Genomic DNA, 22,160 nt, shown 5'->3' on the forward strand with positions numbered 1-22,160 from the left:
ATGATAACAATGGTAAATATTATTCCGCTGCGTTGCCCATTCACTTTGCTTTTGTTTAATGGAACGTGAAACTGTGCAACAGATTCATTGAGAACTCTTAGAATGTAAACACACAGGCCATGAGGACACAGAGACACAAGATTGGATGGTTACACTATGTTTCACTGCCACAAAATATAAGGTGAAGTGCTTAGCAAAGAGATGACTGTTATCATCACGATCATGTTGAAATAAATTCCTACAATACACCTTGCACAACTGTAGAAACTAAAGAGAACATTATGAGCTATTTTTCCCGAAAATGTGGTTCACAAAAAGCCCTGCTGCTCTAGATTATCACAAAGATTTGTTTTAAGTATTCTATTGTAGGTCATCCATACCTTGATTGCAGTCAAAAATGTTGACGTTCTTGGTAAACTTGGAGGTCTGATGTCCTGCTCCCTGGCGCAGACCTCCCAGCAAACACAGCCTCCCAGCGCTGTCCCATAGCACACCTGCATATGAGCGCTTACATGACAGCATTGGAAGCGTTGTCCACGAGCGCATCTCCGTGTCATACATCTCAAAGGCCTTCACAGGCCGCTTACATTGGCGGCCACCTAAAACATTTGGAAAAAGACAAAAGATTAGCAATGGAAAATAATCTCCCTTTGAAGTAGACACAGTAGTATTTTATGGAACGCTCTCTGCATAGGGCTTATTAGTATTGGAAAGTACCTGCTACATAGAGTTTGTTGTCTAATAAATGTGTGTTGGCATCATAGCGAGGGGTTGGCATGGGAGGAAGCAGAGCCCACACATCCTTACGAAAGTCATACTGTTGAAGGATGTTACGAGGGAGCAAATCAGCACCCATTCCACCCACAGCAAGTGCACGGCCATCTACATGCACACACAGAAACATAAATGAAGGCAGTGATCAAGCGTGTAATAAAAAGAGCACAAAAACAGGGAACCGACGAGTGTCCACATCATAAGAATCAAATGGATGTGTTTTTACATTACTTCACAATGCTCAGATTTCCTTTCTTATCCACTGCATTGAGCAACATTTAGTTAGAATTTCTGTATATTAATACATTCATATTTTACTGTCTGCAGAGCGAAGATATTTTTTATGCAAAATGGAGCCTATTTATTCCTGTTTTCTTTTTTTTTTTACTGTATATACTTTTACTGGGGCAACACGGTGGATGACCGGTTAGCACCATGGCCTCACAGTGCCTTTCTGTGTGCCCTGCGTTTGGCTGGCAACCAGTTCAGGGATTACCCCGGCACTTTTTCTCAGGAGAAGCGGAACAGATAATGGAAGGATACTTTAACTGTACTATTTCTGTCTCAATTTCTTAAATAAACTCAAAGTTTCGTATTATAACGATAATAGCCAGTCACCAGCAGAACACCTTTACAAGCCTCAAGAAACTTTGGTCATCTTTCTCAATGTGACATTGGTGTATCAAATAGGAAAAAAAGAGTTTCTGGCTGAAGGGGGTTCAGTACCATCCCCCATTTTAGGATCCTCACATTCCAAAGTCAGATGACACTCAAGAGAGACAAAGCAGAAGCTGCAAATGATGTTCAGACCATTAAAACTGTCATGTGTAAACACATTTGACAAGTTACAAGACCTTACAACCATGTTTCATGTTGCGTTTCATGTCTGATGAGATTCTTCAACTTGCATTGTCTAGATTGAGTGTGATTGATTGATTGAACATTTGTTACTACACGCTGTACCATACGTAAAGTGGAATTTTTAAAAATATTACCAAAGATGTGTCTGCGTGATTAACTCACACACTCCCGCCCCCTCACATATTTGACTGTGTAGGCAAGGGAATCGAAAAGGAACAGTCTCGCCCTCGCAGCCTGGCTCAAACCCGCACAGTATAGAAGCTGAAACAACTTCCTGCCGACCTCTCTTTTGGTCTCGCTTCTTTTCGCTCTGGAACTTTTCCTCTCCACATTTTCTTCTGTCCTGACCAAGTGGGCAAAGCTAGGACCCCTCTCTTCTTCCTTAGCCGCCACACGCTGCTTTTCAAGATTCTTTTCCACTGTTGGCAGAGCCTCCATGTCCTTTCCGGTTTCGGGGCGTTGCACATGGATGCAAAGACACCAGCTGCACATAAAGGCATGCGAACAAGCCCATAGCAGGCGTTCAGAACACAGTCTAGTGCCCCCCTCCCGGAAGAGGGCTTGAGACCTCAATAGCCCGGTGCACAGCGTGAGCACGTCTGAACGTGTGTGATGCGAGACCACTTCTTTTTCTTGTCTTTTTCCATTTTTTTATTTTTCTCCTCCAACTTTTCCTGTCTTCACAACTTCTCCAGCTCAACTGCAATGCTCAAATCAGAACAACCCCTTCACAGCTTGCTCAGTCCAAGGATGATTATCAGTGAATGCAAATTGCTGGTGTACAAAACTAAATTGGGTTAAATTAGTCATAGAGCGGCATGTCCAACTTTTCAGAAAGTTAACAGAATATCACGCCAAGATCATGTGTTTTTAATAGGGGTGCCCCGATCCGATAATGTCTCTCAGAACCAAACCAAATGACCAGAAGCTGCAACAGTGTCAATATTTGTACAAAAATTCCACGATGTCTCATGTAAAAATAAAAACTGTCCATGAATCTTGCATCTCCTGATCGTATCTACAAAGTCTTTAGTGTTCTTAAAGTAACTGAAAGAGATTAGTGGACAATAGTGTCAGAAAAGAGTCGATGTATTTTGCCACACCATAACTTTTGCTGCCACAATCCGATACAATGAGTCTTCCTGGTGGTATCACATGTAGGATCGTCCATTTTGCCATGGGTTAATGAATCTTCCACAAAATTTTAAGTCTACATGGTCTATATGGTTCCTCCCCCTTCAAAAATCATGCTTGTGTCTTTGAAATGTCACCTCTATCACCAAATACACTCGCAAGAGGTCCACTAACCCGATCAGCCCAATTGGCCAGGGTCCTAACATAAAAACCACCTAACTGCAATAATTTCATTTTCAACTCTTTCATTCAATCATAAACATCTCAATGCGTTGACAAAAACTGCCCTTTCTTACATCATTCGACAGCTTTTTAGACTATCGTTTAAATATTTTTTTTAATGCAAATGTTTAAATGTTAAATCTTTTAACAATAACTATTACAAGTCAAAACTGAATATCACATGTAATTTGATACTTAAGGAGCAAATTATTCACCTCCATAACATTCATGGATTCCATTCTGTTGTGCAATATCTGAATTAGTACTATGCAAACCTTTAAAACACATTGGTGGAAGTACTTACAAAATGTATGCAAAATGCCAGTAAAAATCAAACAATGTTGCTACTTGTCCAGGAATACCTTGAAATAGCGTGTCTGTCATCACCCCCATACATTCCTTGACCATTCCGCAGTCAGTAAAAGTCTTTATGTGTTTGCCCAAACTTCACTGCACACGTAATGGGAACTCACAGGCTCGATGCACACGCCTATTCAAAAATTGCATATCGGTAAAATCTATGAAGAATATAAATACAAAATGTATATTTTTATTCTAGTATTTTTGAATAAATATTCTTGAAAGTCTGGATGAAAGGATCTCACGTTCTGGAGCTGGATCACGGTCCGCCAGTAGGGAATGACTTGTCATCTAACCCAGAAAGAATGCCATCGATCCGAACGGCACTCTCTGGATAAAGAGGTTACAAAAGGGGGGTGGAGTATGATGAAGTTGTCTCGTAACCTCGTTCATATAAATGACCCTGTATTGGACTACCACAAGTCCAAAAGCAGAGGTTAGACCCACTGGGGTCTCCACCAGAGGCAGACATAAAATTCCATCCATCTGTTGGATGCCAGTCAAGTCTGCTTCTACTTCATTGAGTCCATGTCATTGTCATTAATATTGGGGACAAACTTCAATCATGTCAATTGTCATCACAATGTCAACAATCAAAATCAACATCCTTCCCCTTCAGTCTAAAATTGTTTTCCAATGCTCAAACATCGTCTCTCCACTTTGCATCGTCCAATGGACCTTATCCATAATTATTCTAGCTTTCATGGTCAAGGAAGATCTAGGTGAAGAATTCACAAATTAAAGCATGAGGTGAATTCCTTCTGATCTCCCTCATGACTTTCCAAATTGACTCCTTCAAACTATCAAATTTCCCCATTGTGGGACTAATAAAGGACATCTTTATCTTTATCTTTACTAAATTTATGTTTGACCTATTATTAACCCGCAATGGAAAAAAATTACAACGAAAACCCCAGTAGATAGTTGTGTAAATGACCAATATAAGCCATCCACTTGAACCCGCTCATCTCCCATCTGCGAGAGCCTGGCTAAGTTGGAATCACCAATCAATAATATAGGCCAAGTGGGACTGAAGTCATAAAACCAGTACTTGTCGCCCATTGCATCTTGTTCCAAGAACAGAGAGAAATCCTTTCTCCGGTCATGGTACATCGCTTCTGAATGCTGATGCCCAGATTCCTGGCATCGTGCCCGAGCCACCTTTGCATCAACCAATTGAGATGCAACGACTGAAGACCCAGGATACACTTGAAGTTTCACCTTGCGCTTCAGAGGGGGGGACAAATGGCGGGAATGGGCAAAGGCACCCAACATGTGTGTCGCCACATGTTCTCTTATCTGACATATGGCACTGTATAAGTGGGGTCAAAATCAGTCACAATCGACTTCATTGGGAGCCATAAGATCCAGCAAATCCAAATTTGATCCCAGGGCAGATGAACCAACCTGAAAGAGCCGTTAGCATTCAAAGGATTGTTCGCAACTCTGTGACCCCAGGTCCTTTGGTACCCGATCCTTTGCCTGATATTTACGTTTTTATGATCCTAAACATTAAACGGGTGAAACTATAAAAAAAAGGCAAGAATTTGAAAAGAGGGCAAATACAGTACTTTTTCACAGCAATGTATGTGCAGGTTTTGACCAGAAAACCCAGTGACATCGTGTCTTTGATCCTTGTGAATTGCTTCAAGTCCGTGATACCGCTGTCCAGGTAGGAAATATGCATGTTCATTTCAGCGTTTTAAATATGGAGTGTTTTCACAGTATTGACCAACTCTAGAATCTCCTTTTGGCGCAATCTAATAGCAGTAATTTCCTCTGATAAGAAATCCAGCAACTTTAATATGATCAACCTCAGCCGCTTGAGACATTTTTGATCCCATAGAGCAGGGGTGGGCCAACTTTTTGATTGGTGGGCCACAATGGGTTCTAAAATTTGACAAAGGGGCCAGGAGCAGATGGATCAAGTGTTTTGGTAACCTCACCTCATTGGAGAAAAAAAATACATTTAATTTTAAATGAAAAAGAATAAAAGCATTACAACAAAATGTCTATGTTTGACACACAGTATTTAGAAAATAAAACATTAACAAGCCATATTCATTTAATTTTTTTTCAAGTTAGGCGGGCCAGATTAAAACGTTTAATGGGCCGCATGTGGTTAGTTTGCCCACGCCTGCAATAGAGCAAATTTGTTCTTCCCAAATTTTCTTCATACACAAAAAAGTTCAAAATGACCTAACACAATGTACATGCATTTTGGACTGCGAGAGAAAGCTGTAAAAACTAATGAATGTACAACCGCTCCAGGGGCACGCCAGAGTTGGAATGGATTCAAACCCAGAACCCCTTTGGTTTGAGGTAAGACTGCTAAACATCAGTTACCATGCAACCCACAAAGACTAATGTGAAAAAGTTTTAGAAACCACTTGTATTCATTTTGGAGAAGCAAACCTCATTATCTGGGGATTAATTATCTCACCTCGGGAAAATAATGATTGAACAAATGTCACAGACGATTAAGTGACTGATGAGCTTCAAAATACCCTGCTTGTTTTCATTTAGCACTATTGATAGTTTTGGCAAACCATTTTTCTTTTAATTAAGTGAAGTTTAGTCTGAAGTTAAAACTGCAAGAAACGGATTGTAGATTGGTAAGAAAAATTATTGTTCACACAAAATATAATACCTGTGTAAAGATGCATAATTATTCTGAAATAGCTGGGACTGAAGACTAAACTCTCTTAACTCAAAGAAATATAAAGTTGAAGAAGGCTGCTGGGTTGATCATCAACAGTGACACTAAAACTGTAGTACTTCATCTTACGAGGAAAACTCAAACTCCTCGTTCCAAACAGAACGTGAAAAATAAGAAAAAAGACCATTATAAATCACTTCACTAAAACATTTCTGGCCCAAAAAAATAATAATTTCTGCCCCCCATAACTACCACACAAAACAATTATCTTTATTTTCTAGAACAAGTACATGTATGCAACATGAAACCCACACATCATCACGTATAACTAATTGTAGACATGAGTTTGTGGGTGAATGCGGACCAAATTTGTGATTCTTCGTCTTTTCTGTTGATATTTGATCGATTAACAGGTTTTTCCAGTGAATGATGTTAAGTTGACTTCTTAGGAGGATTGTTTTCTTGGTAATAGCCAGTCTTGTGAACAATATATCATTTGTTTAGTGATTAGGTAACATGATGAATAAATCTCCCAAGATGCAAAGCCGAGGGCATAGGGGGAAGTGGCAGCCCAGTACATGTGATAAATGGACCGTGATTTATAAGTTCATTCATATTGCAAAATGACAATAGGAAACTCTCTCATTCCCTATTGAACGGAGCTGCCATTCTTGAATTATAAGCACCCATGAATCGAGATGCTATTGAAGAGATTGGATTGGAGAGATGCACACCCCTAGTTAATGTGTAGGCCTTCATATGACACTTTACTAGTTTGTTTTAACATTTTGATTTCCAACATCCTATATTACAGGGTGTTTCATAAGTGTGTGTGTCACTTATATGTCAATCACTGTTTCACAAATTTTGAATATGTGAGCTCTTGGTTCCTTGGCATGCATGGAAATCTTATTCTATTTCTTGTGACTGACTTTCAGGGGTTCTGCTGGAAGGTGTTTTGAACTTTGTTTCATTCAATCATATCAGTTGTAAGTGGCAGGCATTCAGTTCTCCTGCCCTGAATGTTACATTTTATCTGCATATTTTGTGGGTGCTTTGAAAATCCTGAACGAAATCTATGTTGAAGACGTGTCCACAACTCATTCTTATCACACTCTAACGCCTTCTTCTTTTCAGAGAACAGCATTGTCAGTAAATAGCATTAAAATCAGCGCAAAATACAGAAAAAGGTAAAAACATTTAATGTAATATAACAATGGCCTGACAAAAGCACCTCAGCCGAAAACTTTAATATTTTACTTTTCAAGTGAAATCTTGCTTCTCTTGACAGTTACGAAGAAATAATATTTGGAAAGTGACAGACTTATGAAACACCCTGTACATCTCCACCAGCTATTAAAATTACAGTATTTCTCTATCATTCAATCTACCAGAAAACACCAAACAAGACTCTACAGCAACAATAATCGGCTTGAGAAGGTTATACAAATTTGACATGGGCACAACACAAGAAGTTGTGCTGCCTGTGCCATACATCAAAATACATTTTATTCAATTCAATTCATAAGCATCATTTAAAAGGGAAATAAACAGGAAGACCAAAAAATCTAACATTTATTTTTAAGAATCACTAATCCAGAGCAATATTATAAATTCATACCTTTTACAGTTATGGACATGCCCATTAAGGCCTCCCGTAGGGTGCTCCTCTTCCTCCACCTCCCTTCCTCTGTGCTATACATTTCCACCACCTTCAATGGTCTCTGGTCTTCTCCCACTCCTCCCACCACTAAAATCTGCTTTCCAAGGGCTGCCACAGCAGCTCCGGCACGTGGGGTGGGCATAGAGGGCAGGCATATCCATCGGTCCCCCTAGAATCAGCAAAAGGCATTCTTTCAAGCAGTTACATACAGAAATAATACATTGAGTGCAATTGTTAAAGTTGTAGTCTTTTAATTAGCTTTCATGAAAAACAGATTACAGCTTAAGATCTATTATCATTTACAGCACTTAAACTGTTGTGCTAAAAAAACAGCAAACCATGCATGTTGTGTTTTGTACCTCTGGGGAGTATAATTCCAAGGTGGAGCACGGCCTCCCTGCAGCATCACAGCCTCCCAGCATGTACATCTGCCCTCCGACCTCGGATAGAGTGTGGTAGACCCGGCCACTGGGCAGTCGTGCAAGGCTCTGCCAGTGAAACTCATGAGCTGAAGGCACCGCCATGGCATCAGAAGTGTACAATGAAGTAAGGGAGAAAAGCTATGGAGTTTTGGTGGTGGTGACGGGAAAACAAGCAAGGAGACTGAGGAGAAGGCCCCAGTGGACAAACTTTATAGATGTGGTGACGGTAAGCGGTGGGAGTGTTGGTTTAAGACAGGACTCCCATCCCCAGAGTGACGTCACTGCTTTAAAGTGGGCCCTGCAAAATTTACACAGAAAGAAAATTGATTTAAAAAGAGAAGAGGAGTGATTTTGTCATATTAATGACAACAGCTGTAGCAAACATACTGCCTTAGCATTAGAACTCCCAGAGAGCAGCCATTTGGCCATCTGTAAATGTCACCTTTGTTCTGTAAATGTAGCAATTACGTGCAAAGGTATGGTGTAGTCAAGGTCATACCGGATGAGGGACACACATTGCGCTGCGCAGACTGCAAATTGAAACTACCGTAATCATTTTAATGATTTTTTTTTATATTAGTATACAGTGGGTTGCGAAAGCATTTGCCCCCTTCCCCCACCTTGAATTGTTTTACTTTTTATCAATTTTTTAGAAATAAACTGAAAAGTGGGGCATGCAAAATTATTCGGCCCTCATGTGTCACACCTTTTGCTGCGATTACAGCTTACATTCTTTTGGGTTATTTCTCTATCAGTTTTGCTCATCTAAAGACTAAAAGCTTTGCCCATTAGTCCTTGCAAAACAGCTGTAGCTCAGTAAGATTATATGGAGAGTGTTTTTGAACAGTAATTTTTAGATCTCCCACAGATAGTCCATCGGATTCAGGTCTGGACTTTGACTTGGCCATTCTAAATCCCTGGATATGTTTAGTTTTGATCCATTCCACTGTACCCTTTGCTTTAGTTTTAGGGACATTTTCTTGTTGAAAGGTAATAAACCTCCATCCCAGTCTCAGGTTTTTTGTGGACTCCAACAGGATTTCTTCCAAAATGACTTTGTATTTGGCTCCATCAAGACTATTTTCCATGTCCCTGTTAAGAAAATCAGCCCCAGACCATGATGCTGCCAGCAACCTGTCAGATAGTGGGGAGTCCGTCATTAGTCAGTGCCCGAGCACCCGTCTGTCATCGTCGGTTTGCCATCATTTCAAGCCAAACGAAACTGGAATTGTCAGTCTGTCAGTCTTCTGTCATCACTTTTTTCAGGAAATGTCACCAGTCCGCCTATCCGTTAAGGAAAAACAAAGTCATAGTCCAACACATAAACAGATTAAATCAATCGTCAGAAAATCAGACGTCGGTCAGTGACAGACTGACTTCCGTCATTGAATGCACACTTCTGCTTTTACGCCAAATATATCATTTTGCAAAGCACAAACAATTTTGATCTCATATGTCAAGAGCACCTTCGTCCATGTTTGTTGGGTCTCCGAAGTGGTTCGGCATACTTTAAATGGGAATATTTATGGTTGCCTTTGAGAAATGGCTTTCTTCTTGCCACTCTTCCGTAAAGGCGAGATTTGTGCAGTGTGTGACAAATTGTCCTATGGACAGATCCCCCACCGCAACGATGGATCTCTGCAGTTCATCCAGATGGATCATGGGCAACTTGGCTGCATCACAGATCAGTGCTCTCCTTGTTTGGGATAAAGGTTTAGAGGTTTGCAGTGGTCTGAGACGCTCTCCATTTCAATATAATTCAATCAATTAATCAATCATTCAATCAAACTTTATTTTTGGAGCGCTTTTCATGCATGACCATGTAACTCAAAGTACTTGTTCATGATCTACAGTATTTTACTTTACTTTTTTTCCTCCAGATGTACTGTGGACGGAACGGTGGACGACTGGTTTGCACAATGGCCTTACAGTTCAGAGGTCGAGGGTTTGATTCCGGCACCGACCTTCCTGTGTGGAGTTTGCATTTTTTCCCCGTGCCTGCGTGGTTTTTCTTCGGGTACTCCGGTTTCCTCCCACATTCAGAAAAAATGCGTGGCATGTTGATTGGACACCCTGAATATCCCCAAGGTGTGTTTGTAAGTGCGGATGGTTGTTTGTATATGTGTACCATACGATTGGCTGGCAACCAGTCCAGGTTGTACCCTGCCTACAGCCCAAAGACAGCTGGGATAGCCTCTAGCACGCCCGCGACCCTTGTGAAGAGAGGCGGCTCAGATAATGGATGGATGGACAATATGCTGAGAAAAGGGAGGCAAGGAAGTGTTGTTCTTGAGAGCAAGATGTGTTTTTCCTGAGGAACTCTAGGCTGTGATTTGAACCTAATATTTGTGTATTGATGTCAAACCCAAATGTTTTCTACTACGACAAAACTAAGGAATTACCCTCATTAATTTAATACTTTTGGAGGGGAGTTGGATTTCTATTCTGCACGCACCGCAGCCCATATATTACACAGGACCTTTCAGAGCCAGCCAGATCTGAATAAATGCAAAAAGAACAAACAAGACTACAAGGCACCCAGGTGTCAAAGACAAAGGGCAATGTATGAATTACCCTGGGAGAGAATGTCACAAGGTTTCTAAACATGCTGACCTTTTTGATCTATAGCCTAGACTAGAATAAGAAATACCATCCATTGAGTAAAGAAGACAGCAGTTACACTCTGCTCAAATTATTCACTGCGATTCACACTTAAAAACATTTTATACTATGCATGCTAAATAAGCATCAACAGTCAGTGTTCAGTAAGAAGTCACAGTGCCGCATAATTCTGTTGCTGCAACATTGAAGCATGGGAATTATCCACTTCGCTCCCCTGCTGCTGGCTGCCTCAACATTCATGTTGTCATTTAAATATTTACAGGAGATCGAAATGGCAAAATGCTCCAGCACGGCTGTTCCTGTGTCTGTGCCGAGACTAATGAAGGGAATTAGCAAGCTGAATCTGGCAGTGTAGGTTCTTGGTCCTATAATGAGTAAGCTGAGACTAAATCAGTTGTGGCTGAGTATTGGCACAAGCTTTAAATGAATGTTTTTCAATTCTCCTGTTATCTGCATTTTAAACAGAAACAACTAGCAGATCTTCAATTCTTGCTAGGTGAGATGTTTTTTATAACATCAATTTAATTTGTCAATTTCAGAAAAAACTGGCAATTGTTGACGTGCCAGCAAATTTATACAATATTATTGTTTATCAGATCTAATTTATTTAATCTTTGACCATTTATTGTTAGAGAGGGAAATTTGGATTGACCTAAAAATATGTAGCGACCAATTTGTCCTGGATTAAGATGGATATCATTAAAAGCAAAATTTAATTAATACTTAATTAATACTTAGATAATTAATTGACATGGTGCCTTTGAATCCATATACATCTTATCCACATTTTTATGTAAAGCATAGCTTCATGAGAACCTTTTTCCATCTCATGCATGGTTTGTGCTCATAATTAAGATGGTTCGATTGTGAAGTTGCAGCATGTAAAAGGTCCACGCCTTCGAAAACCCAGCTACATTGAAGAGGTTTCCTTTAGCATGAGATGTAAGAGAGAAAATGGAAGGGAATCACATCGATAAAACTGCTTGTGTGACGGTTCGGGCCGGGGAGGAGGGCATGGCAGTTCTGTTTGTTACAGGTTCACGATCCACCCAGCCAGGCTCTCCTCCGGAGAAAGTGGGCGTCGGCTCCGGCGCACCTGCAGCTCGTTGCCGGCAATCAGCGCCGGCTTAAGAACCAGCCACGCCAGGAGTCCGACGCCGGATTATCTTGTCACCTCACGTGGTACTGGCTCATGTCTCGTCTTGTTTCCCGTTCGCCTGACTCGCCTTGCTCTCGTGCTTGCTTGACCCCTGCTCTGCCGTCTCCCCCCTCTAGCCGACCTGAACCCGTCTGGTCCCGCTCCGCACGCCAGCGCCTCCGAGATCCCGCCCGGCAAACATCCCGCCAGCGCTCTCCGCTCCGCCGTGCTTCGCGCTACCACGCCAGCCCGACTTCGCCTCCCGACGCGTCTCGCTCGACCGCACCCTCGTCCGCGCCACCCGGCACTTGCCCGTCGGCTTCCTTCGACGTTGTCCTGGACGACGCCTGCCTTGTGGTGAACTCTCTCCAGCTCGCATCCCCACTCCAGCCCTCAATAAACCCTGTTTCCCACTCACCTGTCGCTTCCGGGTCCTCCTTCCTTCCCTCACGGTTCGTAGAACCGCGACAGAATAATCCGGCCAAGTTAATGGACCCCGCGACCACGGACCCCCTGGGCGAAACGCTTGCCCACCAGGGCAGCGTGCTCGAGCGCCATGATCGAATGCTGCAGGAAGTTCCGGGCTCCCTCCAGGTCATCCAACACCAGCTCTCGCACCTCTCTAACCAGGTGGGTTCACTCGCTCCCCCCTCCAACCTCCCCAGGGACGCGACCCTGGCCCCCCCGGCCGCCGCATTGCATTATGCGGGCGGTCGAGAGCCCCACGTTCCTACTCCCGAACCCTACTCCGGGGACTTGGGCTCGTGTAGCCAATTCTTACTCAGCACTTCCCTGGTTTTCGACCTCCAGCCCCACAGTTACGCTACCGAGCGGGCCAGGATCGCCTATACCATCAACTTGCTTCGCGGCCGCGCCGCCAAGTGGGCAACCGCATTGTGGGAGGCGGCGTCTCCTGCGATGTCGACTTACGCGGATTTCAGCCAGGAGTTACGCCGTGTCTTCGACCACCCGGTGCAGGGGCGCGAGGCGTCCCGCCGGCTTCTCTCCCTCCGACAGGGTTCCCGCTCCGCGGCCGATTTCTCGGTGGAATTCCGCATCCTGGCCCACGAGAGCCGTTGGAACGAGCCGGCTCTCCGCGAGGCGTTTCTCAACGGGTTGACCGACGCCCTCAAGGACGAGCTGGCGATCCGAGACGAAACCACGACGCTCGAAGAACTAATCGCCCTGGCCATCAAGGTGGACCATCGGTTGCGGGACCGGCAGGCTGATCGTTTCCGACGCCCCGCCAGAGTCGCCGCCCGGGCAGCCATTCCCCGACCCGAGGTTCGCTCGCCATCGCCGGTTCAGCTATCCACCGGCGCGGAGGAACCGATGCAGGTAGGAAGAACTACTCTGGACCCTCTGGAGCGCCAGCGCCGTCGGTCCCATCAGCTCTGCCTGTATTGCGGCCTCCCCGGCCACTTCTTGATCCACTGTCCCAGTAACCCAAAAGAGCAGGCTCGTCGCTGAGGGAGAGCCCAACGCCGAGCCTGCTGGTCTCCGCTTCTGGCTCTTCTTCCCGGATGTCCATCTCCGCCCGGCTGCTGGGTCCACACACCCCCCGCTCGGTCACCGCGCTGGTCGACTCGGGGGCCGACGGCAGCTTCTTGGACCTGACCCTTGCCCGCCAGCTCGGCATCACCATGGAACCCATTCTGTCTCCCCGAAGAGTGGTCGCGCTGGACGGACATCTCATCGCCCGGGTCTCCCAACAGACCGCTCCCCTGACCCTCATCGTCTCTGGAAATCACCGGGAGTCCATCAGATTTTTTCTGATTCACTCTCCCCAGGTCCCCCTGGTCTTAGGGTTCCCCTGGCTCCAGACCCACAATCCCACCATCGATTGGAGGAGGTGCGTGCTGACAGGATGGAGTGAGTTCTGCCACTCCCACTGCCTGCGTTCAGCGGATCCGCCCCCTTCCTCTACGCTTCCCCCCCCCCCTCCCCCTGACGTCTCCTCCGTTCCCCCGGACTACCACGACCTGGCGCAGGTTTTCAACAAGGACCTTGCCCGTACCCTCCCGCCCCATCGTCCGTACGACTGCGCCATCGACCTCCTCCCGGGGGCCCCCCTGCCCAACACCCGGCTATACAACATCTCCAGGCCAGAGAAGGAGGCCATGGAGACGTACATCCGGGAGTCACTTGCGACCGGTCTCATCCGTCCCTCGTCTTCTCCTCTGGGCGCGGGCTTCTTTTTCGTAAAAAAGAAGGACGCCTCGCTCCGCCCCTGCATTGACTTCAAACCATTAAACCAAATAACGGTCAAAAACAAGTCTTCGCTCCCCCTCATCGACCCGTCGTTCGAACCCCTATGTGAGGCCCAGATTTTCTCAAAGTTGGACTTACGAAATGCTTACCACCTGGTCCGCATCAGGGAGGGGGACGAGTGGAAGACGGCATTCAACACACCATTGGGGCACTTTGAGTATCTGGTGATGCCTTTCGGACTTACCAACGCCCCCGCCGTCTTCCAGACCCTCATGACGGACGTTTTCCGCGACATGCTCAACCGGTTCGTATTCATATACCTCGACGACATCCTCATATTCTCCCGCTCTCTCGCAGATCACCGCCGGCATGTCCGACTGGTCCTCCAGCGCCTCCTGGAGAACCGCCTCTACGTGAAGCCCGAGAAATGCGAGTTCCACGTCCCTTCGGTGCCCTTCCTTGGCTACATCATCGCCAGGGGGCAGCTTCGCCCCGACCCGGCCAAGATCCAGGCCGTGGCGGAGTGGCCCCAGCCCACCACCCGGAAGGAGCTGCAACGTTTTCTCGGATTCGCAAATTTCTACCGCCGTTTCATCCGGGACTACAGTAAGGTCGCCAGTCCACTCACCGCGCTTACGTCCACAGCCACCACATTCCAGTGGACCCCGGCGGCCGCCCAGGCCTTCACCCACCTGAAGAAGGCCTTCACCAGCGCCCCCGTACTCCGGCACCCAGACCCCGCCCTCCAGTTCATCGTGGAGGTGGACGCCTCCGACACCGGGGCGGGGGCCGTCCTCTCCCAGCGGGATCCCGGCACCCAGGTAGTCCATCCGTGTGCCTTCTTTTCCAGGCGCCTATCCCCCGCCGAGCGAAACTACGACGTGGGCAATCGAGAACTCCTCGCGGTGGTATGGGCTCTCCAGGAGTGGCGGCACTGGCTCGAGGGCACCTCGACCCCTTTTTTGGTCTGGACCGACCACAAAAACCTGGCATACCTGCAGTCCGCCAAGAGACTCAACCCCCGCCAGGCACGCTGGAACTTGTTCTTGAGCCGTTTCAATTTTACCCTCTCCTTCCGCCCCGGCTCGAACAATGGGAAGGCGGACGCCCTCTCACGTCAGTTCTCGCCCCCTGCCAGCCCTGACGCTCCGGAGCCCATTCTTCCCGCGGCCTGTCTACTGGGGGCGGCCACCTGGGACATCGAGCAGGTCGTCCGCAACGCTCAGGAGCAGCAACCAGACCCGCGCCCAGTCCCTTCCGACCGCTTGTTCGTTCCCGACACCGTGCGGTCACAGGTACTGCAATGGGGGCACTCATCCACACTCACCTGCCACCCGGGGGTGGCACGCACTCTCCGCTTCCTCCAGCAGCGTTTCTGGTGGCCCCGGATGGCTAAGGATACCCGGGAATTCGTGCGAGCCTGCTCCGTCTGCGCCCGCGGAAAGGCCTCCCACGCGGTCCCCGCCGGCCTCCTCCAGCCCCTGCCGATTCCAAGCCGTCCATGGTCGCACATCGCCCTGGACTTTGTTACCGGTCTCCCTCCGTCCAACGGACACACAGTCATCCTCACCCTGGTCGACAGGTTTTCCAAAAGCGTCCACTACGTCCCCCTGCCCAAGCTGCCCACCGCGCTTGAGACCGCCAAACTCGTCACCCAACACGTTTTCCGACCCCACGGCATCCCGGAGGACATCGTGTCCGACCGGGGCCCCCAGTTCGCTTCACAAGTTTGGCAGGAATTCTGCAAGGCAGTCGGGGCCACCGCCAGTCTCTCCTCGGGCTACCACCCCCAATCCAACGGCCAGACGGAGCGGGCCAACCAGGACCTGGAAGCCGCCCTCCGATGCGTGGTGGCCCGCAACCCGGACTCCTGGAGCGACGCACTACCCTGGGTCGAGTACGCCCATAACTCCCTCTCCACCACGGCCACAGGTATGTCTCCCTTCATGGTCTGTTTCGGTTACCAACCACCTCTCTTCAAGGACCAGGAGCATACCGTGGCCATTCCTTCCGTGGAGGAGCATCTCCGCCGGATCCGGGGGGTGTGGGCCGAAGCGAGGGCCGCCCTCATTCGAACAGCCCAGAGGACCAAGCGACTGGCTGATCGCCGCCGGTCCCCAGCCCCGGACTACGTGCCTGGCCAAATGGTGTGGCTCTCCTCACGCGATCTTCCCCTACAAGTCGAGTCTCGTAAGCTGGCTCCTCGCTTTATCGGTCCCTTTCCCGTCGAAAGAATCATCAACCCATGCTCTGTTCGACTCAAACTTCCCGACTCCCTGAAGATTCACCCCACATTCCATGTCTCCCTCCTCAAACCGGTATCCTCCAGCCCTCTGAGCCCTCCGGCGGCACCCCCCCCACCCCCCATGATAATAGACGACCACCCGGCTTACACGGTGGCAAAAGTCCTGGACGTTCGGCGCCGGGGCCGGGGCTACCAGTACCTGGTGGACTGGGAGGGTTACGGTCCGGAGGAGCGCTCCTGGATCTCCCGAAAACTGTTTTTGACCGACGCCCCCATCAGGGAGTTTTACGCACTTCACCCGGACAAGCCGGGTAGGACGCCAGGAGGCGTCCGTTAGGGGGGGGGTACTGTGACGGTTCGGGCCGGGGAGGAGGGCATGGCAGTTCTGTTTGTTACAGGTTCACGATCCACCCAGCCAGGCTCTCCTCCGGAGAAAGTGGGCGTCGGCTCCGGCGCACCTGCAGCTCGTTGCCGGCAATCAGCGCCGGCTTAAGAACCAGCCACGCCAGGAGTCCGACGCCGGATTATCTTGTCACCTCACGTGGTACTGGCTCATGTCTCGTCTTGTTTCCCGTTCGCCTGACTCGCCTTGCTCTCGTGCTTGCTTGACCCCTGCTCTGCCGTCTCCCCCCTCTAGCCGACCTGAACCCGTCTGGTCCCGCTCCGCACGCCAGCGCCTCCGAGATCCCGCCCGGCAAACATCCCGCCAGCGCTCTCCGCTCCGCCGTGCTTCGCGCTACCACGCCAGCCCGACTTCGCCTCCCGACGCGTCTCGCTCGACCGCACCCTCGTCCGCGCCACCCGGCACTTGCCCGTCGGCTTCCTTCGACGTTGTCCTGGACGACGCCTGCCTTGTGGTGAACTCTCTCCAGCTCGCATCCCCACTCCAGCCCTCAATAAACCCTGTTTCCCACTCACCTGTCGCTTCCGGGTCCTCCTTCCTTCCCTCACGGTTCGTAGAACCGCGACAGCTTGTTGCATGCACAGCCTTGACACTGTCCCCATGCTTGGTTACATATCTATCGTCAAATGTCGTGCAATGTTTCTTAACCCTCTTAGCACTCTCCTTGACTCTAAAATGTGTATATTTGTGGCATAAGGGTTCATTCAGTCTTTCATGCAAATACTGTATGAGGGGTCATATAAGACTAAGTTGATCCATTGTGGCAGTGGTGCGAAGGCTTGAGTGGAGAACGACTCAGTGGAGAATGGCACATAAGGCAGGAGGAGCGAGCAAGAAAAGCAGGACAGTTGAACACGGAAGACAAATAGTTGGCGTGTTGAGGAAGATAGATTAAGATAATGATTGGACTTTAATGAGAAAAAAGGTCATCACAAAACATGAATCATGAAAATATCAAAAGGCAAATTAATAAATATTTGCGCACTTGACATCAGCTATTTAGTGGCCACCACTTCCACTTACTGCATTTTAATACAAACCCCAATTTCAATTAAGATGGGATCTGGTGTAAAATGTACACCAAAAACAGAATAGAATGATTTGCATAAGCTTTTCAACCAATTTTCAACTGAATACTCTACAAACGCAAGATACCGAATTTAATGTTCAAAGTGAAAAAAACTTTTTCTTTTGTAATTATTAATTCATTTTGAATCTGATGCCCGCAACACATTTAAAAAAGAAAGTTGGAACATGGGCAACAAAAGACTGGAAAAGCCTGTTTGAAACTTTCCACAGGTGAACATGTTAAATGGAAACCGGTGAATGTCATCAAAGAAGCATCCCCAAAAGTTGTTCACAAGCAAAGATGGGCTGAGGGCTAAGGTTCACCACTTTGTGACTAACTGCCTGAGTCAGTCCAGCAGTGTTTCTAAGCAATGAACAAACAAAAGCACAATACAGTATTTGAAACTGAAGCATTTGGCACAAAATGTCATACAAACTGCATATCTTACATTCTGCTTCAAATATTGTTTGAAAATGTCAGAAATATCAAAAATTCTAATCTGCACTGATGGCCAAACAATATTTACATTTTCTATCCATATAAATGGAACGATAGGAGAAATTTTCCCTTTAGTAGGACTGGACAATATGGCTGACAAGTGTACAAAATCATTAAAATCTGTCATGACCCGTGTCGGTCATGTCAGGTGTTTTTGTTATTGTTTTTGTCACGTTTCTTTTCCCATGCCATGTGTGTTTGTTTTGTCAGCTGAGTGGGGCGTTTCCCCTCAGCACTCGTTCCTCACCAGCCACGCACCTGTTCCCCGTTACCGTCACACACCTGATCCCCATCTGCTCACTTAATGACTGGACTATTTGAACACCTCATCCCGACAGCTCGGCGTCGGAACATTACTCCCTTTACGGACTGTCACGGCCACTCTCATTCTCGCTCTCATTCTTGCCCTCGCCCTCGCCCATGCCCATGCCCATGCCCATGCCCATGCCCATGCCCATGCCCATGCCCATGCCCATGCCCACGATCCCCAGTGTTAGTCCCGGGTCCTCGTTACTTGTAATTTTTGTTCTGTTTAGTCACGTTTAGTTTGTCTTTGTCATTTCGCACCCTGCCACGTTTGTTTGTCCACGCCACATTGTTTGTCCTCGTTTGATTAATTTAATAAATTCCCTTTAGTTTACCCTTTTCCCTGCTTCCTCGCATTCTGGGTCCACCTCCTCCTCGCCCACCGGCGATCGATCCTGACAAAATCAATCGCTTATATATATATATATATATAAGGCCTGTCAAAATTTAAAGCATTAACTCAGGTGATTAATCCCAAAAAATTTAACTCAGTTAAATATTTTAACTCAGTTAACTCAGTTTGATTTACTTAAAAAATAATAATTTTATGCCATATTAGCTGTCTTGAGCACGTCTCAAAAGAAAACACTGTGTTTAAGTTACCACTGGGCCTTGCAAACCAACACTGCTGGAGTGTGGCGCTTGTGGGCAGTTTTCAGAAATGTTTCGAAAATAAATGTCTGTAAAGATGTCTCCATTTAGATTGTATTCAAGAATCCATGAAATCTATTAGAACAGCCTGTGAATTAAATATACTGTCAGGGTTGAGGAAGATGAGGACCCAAACGCAGGGAAGCCAGGCAGGGGTAACTTAAAGGGCATTTATTAAACAGAAAACTAAGGCAAACAAGGAACTTGGAAAAACTTAACGACAGGAAACCAACTACAGGGAGAGGCGACAGGAACTGGCAACAGGGACAGGCAACCGGGACAAGCGACAGGGACAAGCGACACTTAAAATGACAAGCGACAGTGAAAATGCCAATGAACCAACAAGAACTGAAAGCAACCAGGGAACTAAATACACACAAATTGACGAGGCAATGAGGAGCACCTGGACAAGACATGGAGGGTTGGAAGGACCGGATTGGTTAACACTAGGGCTTGGGTAAACGAGCACAGGTGGACACAATAGACAAGACGAGACAAGACACATGAACAAGGCCAAAACATGAAATCAAATACTAAACCAAAAATAACAAATACAAATCATGACAGTACCCCCCCCTTAAGGGACGGATCCCAGACGTCCCAAACACAAACAAAAGAAAATTGTCCAAAATCAGGGTGGGCGGAAGGGGGCCAGGAGGCGGGACCGCAGTCCGCAATCAAGGCTGGTCAGGCGGGCGTCCGGGAGGCCAGACCAGCGAGTCTAGCTGTGGCCCATCAGGCGGGCGTCCGGAAGGCCAGACCAACGAGTCTAGCCGTGGCCCTTCAGGCGGGCGTCCGGGAGGCCAGACCAGGGAGTCTAGCCGTGGCCATTCAGGCGGGCGTCCGGGAGGACATTGCAGCCGCATGGAGTGTCGCGCCGAGGGCAAGACGAAAGGCGGCTGCGGGTCGGGTGGCGCCGAGGCAGAGACGAGACGCGGCGGCGGGTCGTCGGGCGTCGCCGAGACAGGGACGTGGGACGCCGACGAGACGGCGACGAGACACAGTGGATCGCCGGACGCTGCCGGAGCAGGGACGAGACGCGGCGGTGGGTCGTCGGCCATCGTCGAGTCAGGCACTTGGAGCGGCGGCCGGTCGTCGAGCCCCGCCGAGACAGGAACGTGGAGCGGCGGCTGGTCGTCGAACCCCGCCGAGACAGGAACGTGGAGTGGCAGCTGGTCGTCGAACCCCGCTGAGACAGGAACGTGGAGCGGCGGCTGGTAGTTGAACGCCGCCGAGACTGGAACGTGGAGCGGCGGCGCTTCGTCGGGCGCCGCTGTGGCAGAGACGAGAAGCGACGGCGGGTCGTCATCCACCGCCCAGGCAGGAAACTGGAGCGCCGGCGGATCGTCGAGTCCCGCCGAAAAAGGAGCTTGGGGCGACGGCGGATCGTCGAGGCCCGCCGAGGCAGCGACGGGAAGCGACGGCGTGTCCTCGGGCGCCGCCGGGACAGGGAAGTGGGGTGGCGGCGGGCCGTCTGGCACCGCCGAGGCAGGGATTTGGAGCGGCGGCGGGCCGGGCGCACCAGAGGCCGGGACTTGGAGCGGCGGCGGGCCGGGCGCAGCGGGGACAGGGACTGGTGGCGGACGCAGAACGTGCTCCGCCGGAACAGGGACTTGTGGCGGACGCAGAACGTGCTCAGCCGGAACAGGGACTTGTGGCGGACGCGTGGCGTGCTCCGCCGGAACCGGGACTGGTGGCGGACGCAGGACGTGCTCCGCCGGAACAGGGACTTGTGGCAGACGCAGGACGTGCTCCGCCGGAAGAGGGACTTGTGGCGGACGCAGGGCATGCTCCGCCGGAACAGGGACTGGTGGCGGAAGCAGGACGTGCTCCGCCGGAACAGGGACTGGTGGCGGACGCAGGACGTGCTCCGCCGGAACAGGGACTGGTGGCGGACGCAGGGCGTGCTCCGCCGGACCAGGGACTTGTGGCGGACGCAGGGCGTGCTCCGCCGGAACAGGGACTGGTGGCGGACGCAGAACGTGCTCCGCCGGAATAGGGACTTGTGGCGGACGCAGAACGTGCTCCGCTGGAACAGGGACTTGTGGCGGACGCGTGGCGTGCTCCGCCGGGACTGGTGGCGGACGCAGGACGTGCTCCGCCGGAACAGGGACTTGTGGCGGACGCAGGACGTGCTCCGCCGGAACAGGGACTTGAAGCGCTGGCGAGGCGCCGGAACGGGGGTCAGCAGCTCTCGGGAGGCCAGAACGGGCCCCAGCAGCTCGGGGGGAACCGGGACGGGGCTTATCAGCTGGCGGGGAGCCGGAACGGGACTCATCCGCTGGCGGGGAGCCGGAACGGGGCTCATCCGCTGGCGGGGAGCCGGAACGGGGCTCATCCGCTGGCGGGGAGCCGGAACGGGGCTCAGCAGCTGGCGGGGAGCCGGGACGGGGCTCAGCAGCTGGGGAGGAGCCGGAACAGGGTTCAGCAGCTGGCGGTGAGCCCGAGTGGGACTCTGGAGGCTGCGTGGTTTGCTGCAGCTGGCGAGGAGCCGGGACGGGACGCTGCAGCTGGCGAGGAGCCGGGACGGGAGGCTCCAGCTGGCGAGGAGCCGGGACGGGAGGCTCCAGCTGGCGAGGAGCCGGGACGGGAGGCTCCAGCTGGCGAGGAGCCGGGACGGGAGGCCCCAGCTGGCGAGGAGCCGGGACGGGAGGCTGCAGCTGGCGAGGAGCCGGGACGGGAGGCTGCAGCTGGCGAGGAGCCGGGAGGGGACGCTGCAGCTGGCGAGGAGCCGGGAGGGGACGCTGCAGCTGGCGAGGAGCCGGGACGGGACGCTGCAGCTGGCGAGGAGCCGGGACGGGACGCTGCAGCTGGCGCGGAGCCGGGACGGGACGCTGCAGCTGGCGAGGAGCCGGGACGGGACGCTGCAGCTGGCGAGGAGCCGGGACGGGACGCTGCAGCTGGCGAGGAGCCGGGACGGGA

The 22,160-nt window shown here is 49.6% G+C and overlaps 2 protein-coding genes and 1 long non-coding RNA gene across 4 annotated transcripts in view; 2 read left to right on the forward strand and 1 right to left on the reverse strand.

Moving 5' to 3' along the window:
* Positions 1 to 22,160, reverse strand: part of klhdc8a (kelch domain containing 8A) — a 37,039-nt gene that overhangs the window by 7,355 nt on the left and 7,524 nt on the right. For both annotated transcript variants that reach the window (XR_015845820.1, XM_088309352.1), the window contains exons 2-5: positions 8,033 to 8,393; positions 7,632 to 7,842; positions 718 to 882; positions 381 to 599 (exon numbers count right to left, since the gene is read on the reverse strand). Coding sequence is in view for 1 of the 2 variants with exons in the window: in XM_088309352.1 (XP_088165478.1) it covers positions 381 to 599; positions 718 to 882; positions 7,632 to 7,842; positions 8,033 to 8,197 (760 nt within the window). In the remaining variant the exon portion in view is untranslated. The remainder of the gene's footprint in view (positions 1 to 380; positions 600 to 717; positions 883 to 7,631; positions 7,843 to 8,032; positions 8,394 to 22,160) is intronic.
* Positions 10,989 to 13,325, forward strand: LOC148327781 (uncharacterized). Its single transcript, XM_088309994.1, has 4 exons — positions 10,989 to 11,068; positions 11,726 to 11,899; positions 11,993 to 12,485; positions 12,666 to 13,325. The coding sequence occupies exons 1-4, from the start codon at positions 10,989 to 10,991 to the stop codon at positions 13,323 to 13,325; spliced, it is 1,407 nt and encodes a 468-aa protein (XP_088166120.1).
* On the forward strand, positions 16,703 to 17,228 carry LOC148327782 (uncharacterized). Its single transcript, XR_015845874.1, has 2 exons — positions 16,703 to 16,855; positions 16,949 to 17,228. It is a non-coding gene; the product is annotated as an uncharacterized LOC148327782 (long non-coding RNA).

This window comes from Idiotropiscis lumnitzeri, chromosome 11 (assembly GCF_059441095.1).
Source record: "Idiotropiscis lumnitzeri isolate Australia: NSW breed Sydney's pygmy pipehorse chromosome 11, RoL_Ilum_1.0, whole genome shotgun sequence".
Taxonomy (NCBI): domain Eukaryota; kingdom Metazoa; phylum Chordata; class Actinopteri; order Syngnathiformes; family Syngnathidae; genus Idiotropiscis; species Idiotropiscis lumnitzeri.